The 14,421-nt window shown below is 33.9% G+C and overlaps 1 protein-coding gene across 4 annotated transcripts in view; it reads left to right on the top strand.

The window, feature by feature from the left end:
* LOC120428941 (T-box protein H15-like) overlaps positions 1–14,421 on the top strand; it is an 84,667-nt gene that overhangs the window by 50,690 nt on the left and 19,556 nt on the right. For 2 of the 4 annotated variants that reach the window (XM_052708194.1, XM_052708196.1), the window contains exon 4: positions 5,200–5,485. In XM_052708194.1, the coding sequence (XP_052564154.1) occupies positions 5,200–5,485 (286 nt within the window). Of the gene's footprint in view, positions 1–5,199; positions 5,492–14,421 lie in introns of all 4 variants that reach the window. The other 2 variants (XM_052708195.1, XM_052708193.1) reach the window with 1 other exon arrangement.

The raw sequence follows: 14,421 nt of genomic DNA, 5'->3' as shown, positions 1-14,421 counted from the left end.
ACACATACACACATCTTTATGCAAACAGTCATCTACTTAAATGAATAGTTTAATGACAGTTATTACAATAAATTATTGATCTCGTTTCAGAGTCAGTCTTGTTGTGCGATGATTTCATGTTTTTTGTTACAACACTTGAACACTTTTTTTGTTGCTTGAGCCACTTCTTTGTCCAATCGTGCACTTCCCGGCGGGCTACCGATTGAAATTTATGAATGCATGGTACCACCCTCAAATCGCCGCTCTTTAAGAGTGTTCAACTCGAATGACTGACTAACTGGACGAGCAGTCATCACAAATGAAGGGGGAGGGCGCCCCGGACATTGTGAAACATTTCAATCAGAGTCTAATTGGGTCCAATTTATTTTCTTTTTCCCGGACTATTTTTTTCTGGCAAGAGAAAAAGAAAGAAAAAGAATCACTTAGATTGTGTTTCAAGTGCAGGAAGTGTGGTTTTCTTTAATGGTACTTGATTTACTACGGGGAAGTTCCCTTGGGCGATTGACGAGGATTAGGATAACTGTTGCCTCACTACTTGTTGCCCACTTTTAGTGACATTCTGAATTGAGTCATTAAAGGCTGAAGTTGGTTTGTCAAAACTGTTGAATGTTTGATCGACTCGTAGAAAGAAAGATTGTAGAATGGTTGAATCAATACTTCGTGGATATTTTTAGAATTTTTTTCAAGTTACATATATTTAAAAAAAAAGATAGATGCTAAGTAAAATTAAAAGTAAAAATCCTTACAAATAAAATGTCAACGATTTTGAAATTTGATATGTGAGGAAGATGCTGAAGTGAAGTTTACTAATTATTATTAAATATAATTAAAAAACTGTTTATTTTAAGATTGAAAAATTGTGTTTCGAATACTCAAAAATAAATATTTTTATTTCCAATGCATAACAGATTGTTACTTATTAAATTGAAATTTGTTCAATTCATGATGCCATTTTGAATAATTTGTTGGCTCAATAATTCTTAAAACTTCATATATTTTGATTTTTTTTTCAATTATTTGGCGGATTTTCTTAAATCCCTTATAAACATACTAAAAAAAAATATTTCAACTGATCAAAGTAACAACTTTGTGACATTTGGTCAAAACCTGAACCTGGTAGTTTATTTTAAAATAAGTGGATTCATAAAATGAGTTTTACGACAATTTTTTTAAATCCAGAATTTTTTACTACTATTTTTTACTATTATAACAAACTTTTTTGTGGCTGAACCGAAAACTATGCAACTTGTAGCCATTTATTATTGAACAATTGCAAATTATTCATACATTTTTCTCGACATGTTTAATTTTCCACCATATTAACTTTTTTTCAAATGCCTAATGCAATTGTGTTATTTTTTAAAAATGAATTTCGCAAGGGTTTCAAAATTCATTTATGCCTCTTAAACATTTAATGAAAAAAAAAGGAAAAACTGATTTTTTGTCTACTTTAAAATATATTAATTTTTTTAATGTTATTTTGTTTTTTGTTAAATTTTTTTTTATAAATTTTAAAATAACAAGCCATAGTTTCAACATTTGCATGGAAAAAAGTGTTATAAAATGCATTTTACAATAGTACAGTTGTTTTGCAATCAAGAGTTTTCGAAAAATGTAAAATTTGACGAAAACAGAAATGTTAGCAAAAAAAACTTTTTGCGATAATAAACAAGAAATTTTTTATAAATTCAAAAGATTTTAAAATCATCCCAAACATGCTAAAAATGATTCTAAAGCAGTGGAATGCATTTTAAATTGATTTCAGCTGATTTCTCTTAAATTTCCATTGAAATTTTGAAGTTTTTTTTGAAAAAAATGTGTTTTTGCCCTTTGATTTTCGGGCTAACTTTGAAGGCCCCTGGGCATTGAAAGGAGATTAAAACTTTTAAAAAATTTGTACCAGCCTTATCTTTTTAACTTTTTTGAAAATGCAAAGAAAAAACATTTATTTTTGACATTTTTAAATGTTGGAATGAGTTTTAAAATATCGAAATAAAAAAAATAACAAAAGTTTTATTTCTAACATTGAAAATTGAGCCAATAGTTTTCGAGTTATCGCAATGGAAAAAAGAAGGCTTATTAGATGCCACCTTCTTCATCATGTTTCCCAGATGGTCTAAAATAAAATTGCAATGGTGCTTTTCTTTATCTAGTATTTTAAAATTTTAAAAAGCAAGATTATTTTTCGAAACAGTTCACCTAAAAATATTAAATGTTTTATTTTTTTAACTTTATTTAATTTTATTTTTTCATAAAAAAATACATTATTTCATAATTCCAAAATATTGGCAAAACCAAAATGCCTTTTTTTGTCCTCTAAAACATATCAAACAACTTCAAAAATGATAAAATACGCATTTTTGGATTTCTACTTTAAGTGATAAAAAGTCTAATTAATTTCAGAAATTTTGTTTTCCTTTTACTTACCGTTTTAAGATATAGATTTTCGAATATTCACATACCCGTTTTATATGACCCGCCCTCAAAATTGCATGGAGCCTGGATTTCCTGGGGAATTTGTTAATAAAACCGTTTTCCAAGATTTTTCATGCCCCGGGAAATTGGATGCTTTGAGATGGGTTATAAGGCATTTTGGAATTTTAATCGCTAGTTTTAATTTTTCAAAATATATTTTTCGTAAAAAATACTGCTTCCTTGAATTTATTTAAACTTTATTTCAGAATGGGTATTATTTATTCGACAAATTCACAGTTTTCTTAAAATTATTAAAATTGTTTTTTTAAACCAAAAATTTGCAATTTTCATGTTGAACTAACTTTTTTATGACTTTATATATAAACTGTTGAGTACATAGTTTGCAACTTGTATAATGTTTCTAGTTTCTTTTCTAAAATTCTGTATTTTTGAGATTTTTTAACAAGGCTTCATAAGTTATTATTTTATTTTAAGGATGCCTTGACTGGTCCACAAGGGTGACAAGAAAAATTGAATATTTGGGAAATATTAAGAGATACCTCCTGGCTCAATTCATTAGGTAAACATAAGTAACTGTGCCAATTTTGAACCAAACCGGTTAAGGTTATAGGGTCGCTATTTATCGTTGAAATTTGTATGGATTAAATAAAAATAAAAAATAAATGGGCTGAAGCATAAAATTCAAAGTTCCACCAAAAGGTGGCTAATGTAAAATTTTATGACAAACAACTTTGTCCAAGGCTGCAAAACGATTTGCGTTACTCCTGAGGAGTTATTAGCGATTTAAAAAAGGGATGCTTTTGTAAGAAAAGATTTTTTTTCATCTGCTTTGAATCCAACCGATTTGGCTCAAAAATGAAAAAAATATGTTTGTCTAAGGAATCGAGTCAGAATGTATCCCTGATGTTGTTTTTTATATTGTCATCCTACTGGTCCACTAAAGAATATTTAAAATAAAACGAACATATTAACATCACAATGATTTTAAGAAACATACTTTAAAGATAAAGATTAAAAATAAACCAATTTCTGATAACAATGGTTTACATTGTTTAATAACTTATAACATTCAATTTTGGGTCACATTACCATCTTCTTTTACAAGTTCTGATCAAATACCCCATCCTAATAAAAAAAAAACTCCTGGTAGTATAAGCATACAGTAAAGAAGCTGCCCTAGTAGCAAAACGCGTTACTAACATTCCTGTCCTGACCTCCGAGATTTACAAACTGACATGGCGAGCGCCGCTGGTGGCCATTGGCCAACGACTCTTACCTGTACGCCCTTGATCAAGTTTTGACAATCTTGTTGTTCTATCTTTTCAGCGCAGTCATATTTTAATATTGTAAAAAAATTAGCTCCTTATCTGTAATTCAATTTAACCTCCTTTTAATTGAACAATTTGTTTAAATAGAAGTAAAACACCATCGAAACCATTCAAAATATGCTCCGTTTACAACAGCGAGGAAACATAATTGATCGCAAACTTACAAAACATGTTGGACAGCACCACCCTGCGGCAGCAATATTGGAAGGAAAAAAACTGGTTCCGGAGCGTGTTTTACCCGTGTAAATTCGAACGATTCGAGTAAACGGCCAACCAAGGGATAAGATAAGCTAATTCCATCCCTTGTAGCTTTGCACCATGAAAGGTTGGTTTTGCCTCTTTTTTTCTTCCGATTCGTTTCTTGAATGAGCATAACTTTAGTCCGAGGTTTTAGTGGGACCCTCTTCTTCTTCACAGTTCCTTGCTCCGCACACGATTCCGTTGAATAGGTGCTGAAATTGTGAATTTCCTCGAACCAAACAACTGCTCCCAGGTAGGACCTGCTTCGGTGAATCGGACCCTATTCAGCACATAGTTAGCGCTAGTAATTTGCATCGGAATTGATTGAAGATCTGGATCTGAGCTCGATTAGGGTTGAGGATGGCTGCTAAACGTGGGAGGTTATTCAGGAACAAATTTTGAACAAGAGTTTAGACAGCCTCGAAGCAACTGCCACTTCTGCTCGTTGGTTCCACTAATCAAGCAGTTATTAGGAAGCTGAACGCTTCATTACGCCATGTCCCCAATAACCCACTTCTCGGAACGGGAAATTTATTACCCAAAGACCTGGAAAAAAACGAAATGCCACGACGGATGTACTTTGTTTCAATCAGAGTCGTTCAAAAGTGACGAACGATCGGCAGTTCCGGTGTGACTCGCCCAAGCTGCCCAATTACCAGTAACTGACTGTAACTGAAGCTTTTACACGGTGAAAAAATCGCATTTCTGTACTCAAAGCAGCTCGACCTGCTGATCTGGAAGTATTTCAAACTGTGTCCTCGTTCAAATTTTCCACACTTTTTTTCCATCCTCATCAATGATGGCGTTTCCATAATGACGCGTTGAAATTGAAATTGAACACTGGAGAGCGATTCGAGTCGCGTAATATGTTGTTCGCTCTTTACATATACTCGTTGGTTTAAGGGCGCAATTCGGTCAGCAGTGGTGGCCTGTCGCCGATTTGTTCATCGTTAAACAGTTGTACAACAGCAACTGGAAGGGCTAATGGAAAAAAAAGATGAAAAAAACGGGTGGCCTCCGACGATGTTTTCAAGCATCATTAATTTGGAAAATTATGATTGTTTTCGCTGGTAGACGCAGACGTTATAAGGAATATGACGTAGTTGTGAATTCTGTTCACTTTCAATTCAGTAAAGTTACAAAATGAGTTATTTTCAAAACAATTATTGAATCAACCTTTTTATTCTTATTCCAGCCGGATGTTCCCCACGGTGCGGGTGTCCTTCTCGGGGCCAATCCGGCCCGTAACGGCCGCCGACCGGTACGTGGTCCTGCTGGACGTCGTTCCGATGGACAACCGGCGCTACCGGTACGCGTACCACCGGTCCTCGTGGCTGGTCGCCGGCAAGGCGGACCCACCCCCACCGGGCCGGCTGTACGCCCACCCGGACACGCCGCTCGGGGCGGACGCCCTCCGCAAACAGGTCATCTCGTTCGAGAAGGTCAAACTCACCAACAACGAGATGGACAAGAACGGCCAAGTAAGTGTACGTATTGAAGAAGTTGGTTTCTTTGATATTGAACTAAGTTTCATGCTCAAACAACTGTTGATCAACTGTCTGAGAACATTCCGTGACCAAATATTGCTTTCCACTCCCAAAACAAAAAAAAAAACAATAAATAATCTCAAAGGTGGTCAATCATCCCTTTCCTGCCCTTTCTAATGAAGTGCGATACTTTTCTCCATTTGGATGCTAATCAAGGAAAACAATATTTTAATAACTCATTCCTTCGCTAACTCAAGAACCGATTTCCATAACGTCGCAATAATCGTAACTTGTGGCGCCTGGGGTGGTCGATTCGGAGGCAGACGGCCATCAATCATGTGACCATAGAGCCAGACATGCATCGGCACTAAGAGCTCTTCTTAACGGCATTCAGCTTGTTCTAGTTGGCATTTACGTTAAAGTAATGTTATGCTTGTCGCCAGTTAAAAACGTCTTTTTTTTTTTTTTTAATTTATATTTATACAGATTTTCTCTTCCACGTACATTCATTCAGTTAAAATATTATTGAGTGTCCAATCACAATCGATGACTTTTCACCTCAATTTTTAAATACTAGCAATTTTCATTTATTCATGAAATATTGTAGCTTTCGCTATTCAGTGATTTCAAATGTAGGAGGTCCTACATGTACAAAAGGGAAAAGGGATACCTTAAAACTAACTTATAAACTATATAAAGAGCGGATCAATGCAGCTGAAGACTGCAATGATTTTTGTCGAAATGCATCAATTATCTTATTGGACATAACATCCAAAGTGTCAACTTCGGCTAATTGATGAAGTTCACTGGTGCTGAACCAGGGAGGAAGTTTCAGAATCATTTTCAGAATTTTGTTCTGAATTCTCTGAAGTTTTTTCTTCCTGGTTAAGCAACAGCTTGTCCAGATCGGCACAGCATAAAGCATGGCAGGTCTGAAAATTTGTTTATAAATTAACAGTTTATTCTTGAGACAAAGTCTAGAATTCCTGTTTATAAGTGGATACAAACATTTAATATATTTGTTACATTTAACCTGGATACTTTCAATGTGATCCTTGTAAGTAAGGTTTTTGTCAAAAGCAAGTCCAAGATATTTCACTTTATCCTCCCACTTTAAATTTACCTCATTCATCTTTATAATGTGATGACTTTTTGGTTTAAGAAAATCAGCCCTTGGTTTATGAGGGAAAATAATAAGTTGAGTTTTTGCAGCATTTGGAGTAATTTTCCATTCTTTCAAATAAGAATTGAAAATATCCAAGCTTTTTTGTAATCTTCTTGTGATGACACGAAGGCTTCTACCTTTGGCGGAGATGCTTGTATCATCAGCAAAAAGTGATTTCTGACATCCTGGGGGCAAATCAGGCAAGTCAGAAGTAAAAATATTGTATAAAATTGGACCCAAAATGCTTCCTTGAGGGACGCTGGCACGTACAGGTAGTTGATCAGATTTGCTATTCTGATAACATACCTGCAGAGTACGATCCGTCAAATAATTTTGGATAATTTTCACGATATAAATCGGAAAATTAAACCTTTTTAATTTCGCAATCAAACCTTTATGCCAAACACTGTCAAATGCTTTTTCTATGTCTAGAAGAGCAGCGCCAGTAGAATAGCCCTTAGATTTGTTGCTTCGAATCAAATTTGAAACTCTCAACAACTGATGAGTAGTTGAATGCCCAAGGCGAAATCCAAACTGCTCATCAGCGAAAATTGAATTTTCATTAATGTGCGTCATCATTCTATTAAGAATTATTCTTTCGAATAATTTACTGATAGATGAAAGCAAACTAATGGGCCGATAGCTTGAGGCTTCAGCAGGATTTTTATCCGGTTTCAAAATCGGAACTACTTTAGCATTTTTCCAACTACTGGGAAAATATGCCAAATCAAAACATTTGTTGCAAATTTTGACCAAGCTACTTAAAGTTGCTTCAGGTAATTTTTTAATTAAAATGTAAAAAATGCCATCCTCACCAGGGGCTTTCATATTTTTAAATTTTTTGATAATAGATTTTATTTCATTCAGATCCGTATTAAAAACTTCATCTGATGAAAATTCTTGTTCAGCAATATTCTGAAATTCTATTGAAATTTGATCTTCAATAGGACTCAAAACATTTAAGTTGAAATTATGAGCACTCTCAAACTGCTGAGCAAGTTTTTGAGCTTTCTCCCCATTAGTTAATAGAATATTATCACCATCTTTTAAAGAAGGGATTGGTTTTTGAGGTTTCTTAAGAACCTTTGAAAGTTTCCAAAAAGGTTTGGAATAAGGTTTAATTTGTTCGACATCTCTTGCGAACTTTTCATTTCGCAGGAGAGTGAATCTGTGGTCAATAACCTTTTGCAAATCTTTTTGAATTCGCTTCAGTGCAGGATCACGAGAACGTTGATACTGTCTTCGGCGAACATTTTTCAGACGAATCAGAAGCTGAAGATCGTCATCAATAATGGGAGAATCAAATTTGACTTGGACTTTAGGAATAGCAATATTCCTAGCATCCAAAATTGCATTAGTTAAAGATTCCAAGGCTGAATCAATATCAGCTTTGGTTTCTAAAACAAAATCATGATTTAAATTATTCTCAATATGATGCTGATACCTGTCCCAATTAGCTTTGTGGTAATTAAACACAGAACTATTGGGTCTGATAACTGCTTCATGAGAAAGTGAAAAAGTTACTGGAAGATGATCAGAATCAAAATCAGCATGAGTCACTAAAGGACCACAATACTGACTTTGATTTGTCAAAACCAAATCAATTGTTGATGGATTTCTAACAGAAGAAAAGCAAGTTGGCCCATTCGGGTATAAAACCGAATAAAGACCAGAAGTGCAATCTCTGAATAGAATTTTACCATTGGAATTTACTTTTGAATTATTCCAAGATTGGTGTTTGGCATTAAAATCACCGATGATCAAAAATCGAGATCTATGCCGAGTAAGTTTATTCAAATCCCCTTTGAAATAATTTTTATTTTCCCCAGTGCATTGGAAAGGCAAATATGCAGCTGCAATCATAATTTTCCCAAAAGAAGTTTCAAGTTCAATGCCCAAACTTTCAATAACTTTAAACTTAAAGTCACGTAACGTGCTATAAGTTATACTACGGTGGATAACTATTGCAACTCCACCGCCATTTCGATTCATTCTGTTATTGGTTATAACTTTATAATCTGGATCACTTTTCAAATAAGTGCCAGTTTTTAAAAATGTTTCGGTTATAACAGCAACATGCACGTTATGAACTCGTAAAAAGTTGAAAAATTCATTTTCTTTCGCTTTTAAAGAGCGAGCATTAAAATTCATAATATTGATGGAATTACTTAGATCCATGATTAAACTTCAGGGTAAGAACAACATCATTCGCAAATTTTAATCCAATCTGGATTGCTTCCATCATGGATGTAGCATTACTCATTGTTTGAATCAAACCAAACAGTGAGTTTTGCAAAAAAGTCATTTTTTCAAACGTAACATCGCCGAGATCAGAAGATCCCAAAGCGTTGCCAGCAGAAAAATTTTCAAATGAAATTTGAGGTACCTGCCCAATTTCAGGAATATTGGTAGAGGATTTAAAATTCGTGGATGAACCCGAACCCGAAACGACGTTGGCATAAGAAATACCATTAGTGTTACCTAACTTTTCCACGGTAGGGGTATTTCTAGCATTGTTCGAGTGAGACAGCACGAACGTTTGATTTAAAGATGCAGGTACAACCTGACATTGAGAAAATTTCGGTTTGGATTTCGGCTGATGCTTAGCACGAGAATCCAAAACCTTTTTTCTGATGGGGCAATCCCAGAAATTTGATTTGTGATTTCCACCACAATTTGCACATTTAAATTGGGTGACTTCTTTCACGGGACAATTGTCCTTGTCGTGAGAAGAATCCCCGCAAACCATGCATTTTGGAACCATGGCGCAATGATCAGTACCGTGACCGAATGCCTGGCAACGCCGGCACTGGGTCAGATTCTGGCCATTACCGCCATGTTTCTTAAAATGCTCCCACTTTACCCGTACATGGAACAAAAACTGAACTTTGTCCAAAAGTTTCAAATTGTTGATTTCATTTCTGTTGAAATGAATCAGATAAAATTGTGAAGTCAAACCAAAGCGAGAAATATTCCCGTTTGATTTTTTCTTCATTGGTATTACTTGGGATGGGGCAAAGCCAAGTAACACCTTAAGTTCGTTTTTGATCTCATCCACCGACAAGTCGTTGGAGAGACCTTTCAGGACCGCCTTGAATGGACGAGCATTCTTGGTCTCATACGTGTAGAAATTGTGTTTGTGGTTTTTCAAATAACCAACAAAAGTTTGGTGATCTTGTAAAGATTCCGTCAACAAGCGACATTCTCCTCTTCGACCAAGCTGGAACGAAACCTTCAAATTGCAAGTTTCCTTGCAATTCTTCAGTTGCGTTCGAAAGCTGGCCAAATCGGAGACGGAAGTCACTACAATTGGCGGAGCCTTTACTCGTTTCTCGACGGCAGAAGGCTCAGTACGAGGAGAAGGATCCTTGTCAACAGTTTCGGATAAAACACCGAAACTGTTTGCCAATGGAATTGGAGGATTGACCTCACTTTCAGAATCAGAATCAGACCTCAGAAGAGGCTGTTTTCTTTTTCTGTTTCCGTTAGCCGATTTAGCGTTCAAACGCTTCACCGACGTAACGATCAAATCTTCAGAAGATTTGCGTTTACCTTTGTTTTGACGCATTTTGCAAGCAGAGTTCTCTTAAAAAGATGGCTTCGTTTGTAAAATACAACAAAATTTCAGGTGGGGTTAGTCTTGAAAAGACTGTTTAGAATTTTGGAAAGTAACTCAGGTAGTCTTTAAAAAGACTGTGAATTTTGTTTGAAATAACTCTGAACTTAGGTAGTAAAAAATACCGCAGCTCTAGTGTCCGTTCACCACGAAGGTTCGCAAGACACTGTTAAAAACGTCTTGGTTTTAGCTTAAATAATGTGTAGAAAACAGGAGTTAGAGCGGATGCACGTCTGCATAGAGCAACTCCAATGGAGGGAGGTCGTCTTAGACGAAAGCTTAATATCGTCACTCGATGTTCACAGTTTCAGGATTTTTTTTACCAGAAAATTGGAAATTATGAAATTTGATCAAAATTTGATGAACTTTCCGAAAAAAAAAAAAAAAAAAAACATATTTCATAAGCAGATGTGATCAATTCTCCACCAAATTAGGCAATGAATTGTATTTAGTTATAACTTTATGGGCGCCTTCCCTATGACCAAAGAAGTCATTTTGTGCCATTGGTTCACCCATATAAGCCTCCATACAATTTTGGTAGTTGTCCAATTTACTTTATTTCACTAAATATCAATATTTTCGGCAAAGTCCGTCTTTTTAAATAATTGATTTTTTTATTATGTTTTAGGGCACACAAAACCACAACTTTTTTTAGCCAAGTATGGCCAAATTGGACCTTTGGTTGCTGAAATTCAGCGAATAAAAGAAACAGGAAAATTGGAGTTGTTAAAGTCTCATTCAAACATTTCCTCATTTTCTAATGCCAATATCTCAGCAACTAATGGTTCAATTTACAATGTTAATAAGTTTAACATTCGTTTAATTTATAAACTTTTTGAAAAAAAAATATCTTGAAAATTTTGGAATCAAGACTAATATTTCAAAGTTCAATACTAATCCAATTTGAAATTTTAGTCTCCAAAATTCAAAATTTTCAAAATATTTTTTTTTGAAAAAAAAAAAAAAAAAAAGTTGTAAAATTTCATAAATTTTTATTTTTTTACAGTTATTAGCTACAAATTATAAGAAAACGTAAAAATCCTCAAAATAATAATAATGCGAAAAAGTTAAAGAATAAAAAAAACACTCATTTAAAAAAAAAATTTGAGTTTTTTTATTTCGCAATCATGAAATATGGAATCAAAACTAATATTTCAAAAGGGCTAAACATGCAATACTATGTAGAATCCAAAAAAAAAAATTCGAATGAATGAATGAGCTACAGATCAATATAGAACGTAAAAATCCTGAAAAAAATGATGGTGAGAACAGTTCAGGAATAAAAAAAAAAAAAAACTCACATTGAAAAAATAATTCAACTTTTTTCACCATCATGAAATTTAGAGACTTTATTATAAAGACTTTGTTTATCGGACAAGTGCTCTCTTAGAACAACCTCTCAAAGTTTAATGTTGTGAAAAATTAGTTTTTCTTAGTGTTTCTAATTATTCATATGACGACATTTTGGAATTAATTGGTTCAATTTTAAATGTTTATAAATGAAACTTTTTTTTTTTTTTTCTCTTTTTTTAGTTTTCTTTAAACTATTTTTAAATTCTACATTACGTTTCCGAATTATGTAATTGTTTCTGGCCTTTAGAAATTTTGGCTTTATTTTCAAATTTTGAAATTATTTTTTAAAAGCAAGAAATATCATATCGATTTGGTTTGGGAATGAATTTCAAGTGATAAATATTTATCATTAATAACAAGATTTTTATCTGTCGAAATCCATCCATCAAATCCATCAGAAAAGTATTTTTCAAGAACTATATTTTATGAATCTATTTGACCCTCAAAATTGTATGAAAACTTGCAGGGAAAAATATTATTGGTAATTTGTATAAAATTCACTATTTTTTAAAACAGAACAAGGTTTTTAATTTAATGATTATGTTTAAAGAATTCAATGGAAACACTGATTTACGAATTTTGAGTGTATTTATTTCCTTAAAAAAAAACTAAATGCAAAAAAACAACGATTTTGCTGATTAGGACGAACCATTATCATTCAACAAGATTTGGCCATGTCTGATCCTCACATTTAGAGATTTGTATTTTTCTCAGATTTTTTAGTGAGTAGAACGTGACTGACACCTAAGTTGCGGCACCTTTTATTGAACAATGATGACAACATCGAAAAACTTTCCAAGCACGAGTAGACTTTTAGCTGAGAATACAGTCTGAAGTCATAAGTGGTCCTGATTAGTACCGTCTAGAAATGGGCAGCAGTTTGCTGAATACTCTTCCAGTATGAATGTTTTGGCCAATAGACAACGCTCGGTGGAAATAATCATGAAAATTTCAGAAATCATTTTTCTGCTAGAATTTCAAATCTTAGGGGCACTCTACGTAACTTCAAATAGTTCCAAGATATTGCAAGAGTGTAATCCAAAAGAATACGCAAATTTCTGTCGTAAAATCAACGATACAGTTGCGTTTAAGTTTAAGCAAACCCGAGGATCAGCATTTCAAAATTCCGTGGTCAATTTTGTCTGGAACAGTATCCACAGTGGCTTTTTGTTTTTCAAGTGCACGCCAGGATTCAAACCGTCAACTTGCGTTGAGTACAAAATGGCAACTGATACGATTGAAGGGCTTCAAACTGTAGTTTTGAGACATGAAAAGTCTGAACAATCTGAAAAAGGCATAATCAGCATCAACGAAAAAGATAAGACGTTATTTATGTGTAATAATGGATCATTTTTACCGTTTGCTGAAGTCCAGCAAACAGAAGTACATTTACGGGAGGGGATGTTTTGCTCAGCGCTTTACGGTGATTACTTAGTCACTCAATCAAAATATTGCAGTTCAATGTACATTCAGGAGAGATATGATGTTCGAGAAACGAGATTACGAGCAAGTACATTCAAAGGAGTTCGTTTGGAAGATATCAAACCATTTCAGGTGCACGAGTCCAAAAACTCGATGAAACGACTGCTAATTTTGCCCGTCGTACTAGCAGTGGTAGTTGGATTCGCTATAATCACAAAAAAGCTCACCAAATGGATCAACAGGACGCCGGAATCGCAATAAAAATAAAGTTAATGTAGTTGTTGTAGACCTTTTTAATTGAACAGTCCGAAATCTATGCCGCTTATCTGTAATTAATTTAATTAATTTATCTTGTCGCACCTTACAAGTGGGACAACTGGCCAAAGGGAATTTAGTCAGAGTACTTTTTGTCACATGTGAAACCCCGACTACTGTATACATTTTTGATTGTAACTCAACCACATTTTGAAACAACGATAGATCTGTCAACCAAGCAAACTGTTTTTGTTATTGTGTACATTGCGTGCTCTTGTTTTGTTTTTGTTCAAGGTCAAACATTAAAACAAGTTTTTCACGGAACGTCAACAAGCCACGTGCAAAAATATAACAGGATTGCGTTGAAATGTAATGATTTTAAGGTTTATGACAATTCACGCCTTTTCAAAAAGTTTGGAAATGATCGAAGTTAAATGACCAACATTAATTACCGAACTGCAACCAAATCAAGTAAAACTATGTGATTACAAATCCACATTGGCCTAATTATATTGTTATGCTTGAAATGCATTAATTTTCTTAGAAACATTCAAAATTGATTGCGGTGCCTGTGTGTAGGATGTTACTTCTAACCTTTTTTTAATTATTAAATACATTTTTCTGGCAACTTTAATACGCAGAACTCATTGAGTAATCAGTAGGCTTATGCAAATATTTTTAAAAGTTTTTGTCCCTTGGCACTGGCTGGGGTCGAGGGGGGGTTGGGATTAAATAAATAAAAAAAATATATGTTTTAAATGCATTTTACACTAGTTCAGTTGTTTTGGAATCATTAGTTTGCAAAAAATGTAAGATTTGACGAAAACAAAAATTTTAGCAAAAAAAAACTTTTTGCGATAATAAAACTCGAAAATTTTCAAAAATTCAAAAGATTTTCAAATCAACCCAAAAATGCTTAAAAATTATTCTAAATGCAACTCGGATATTCTTGCACCCTTCGACAAAGTTGTACACAGAAAAAAATATGTAAATTTACACAGCACGTAATTACTGTTTCTTATGTAAACTCACTCAATGTAATGTTGAAATAAGATGTAAAGATTAAAAAGTCATGGAAATTACTTCAATGTAAATCTAAATCTAATGTAAATCATGAAT

The sequence above is a fragment of the Culex pipiens genome, chromosome 2 (assembly GCF_016801865.2).
Source record: "Culex pipiens pallens isolate TS chromosome 2, TS_CPP_V2, whole genome shotgun sequence".
NCBI lineage: Eukaryota > Metazoa > Arthropoda > Insecta > Diptera > Culicidae > Culex > Culex pipiens.
The sequence above is the reverse complement of the archived record's forward strand: the minus strand, read 5'-3'. Positions and strand labels throughout refer to the sequence as shown.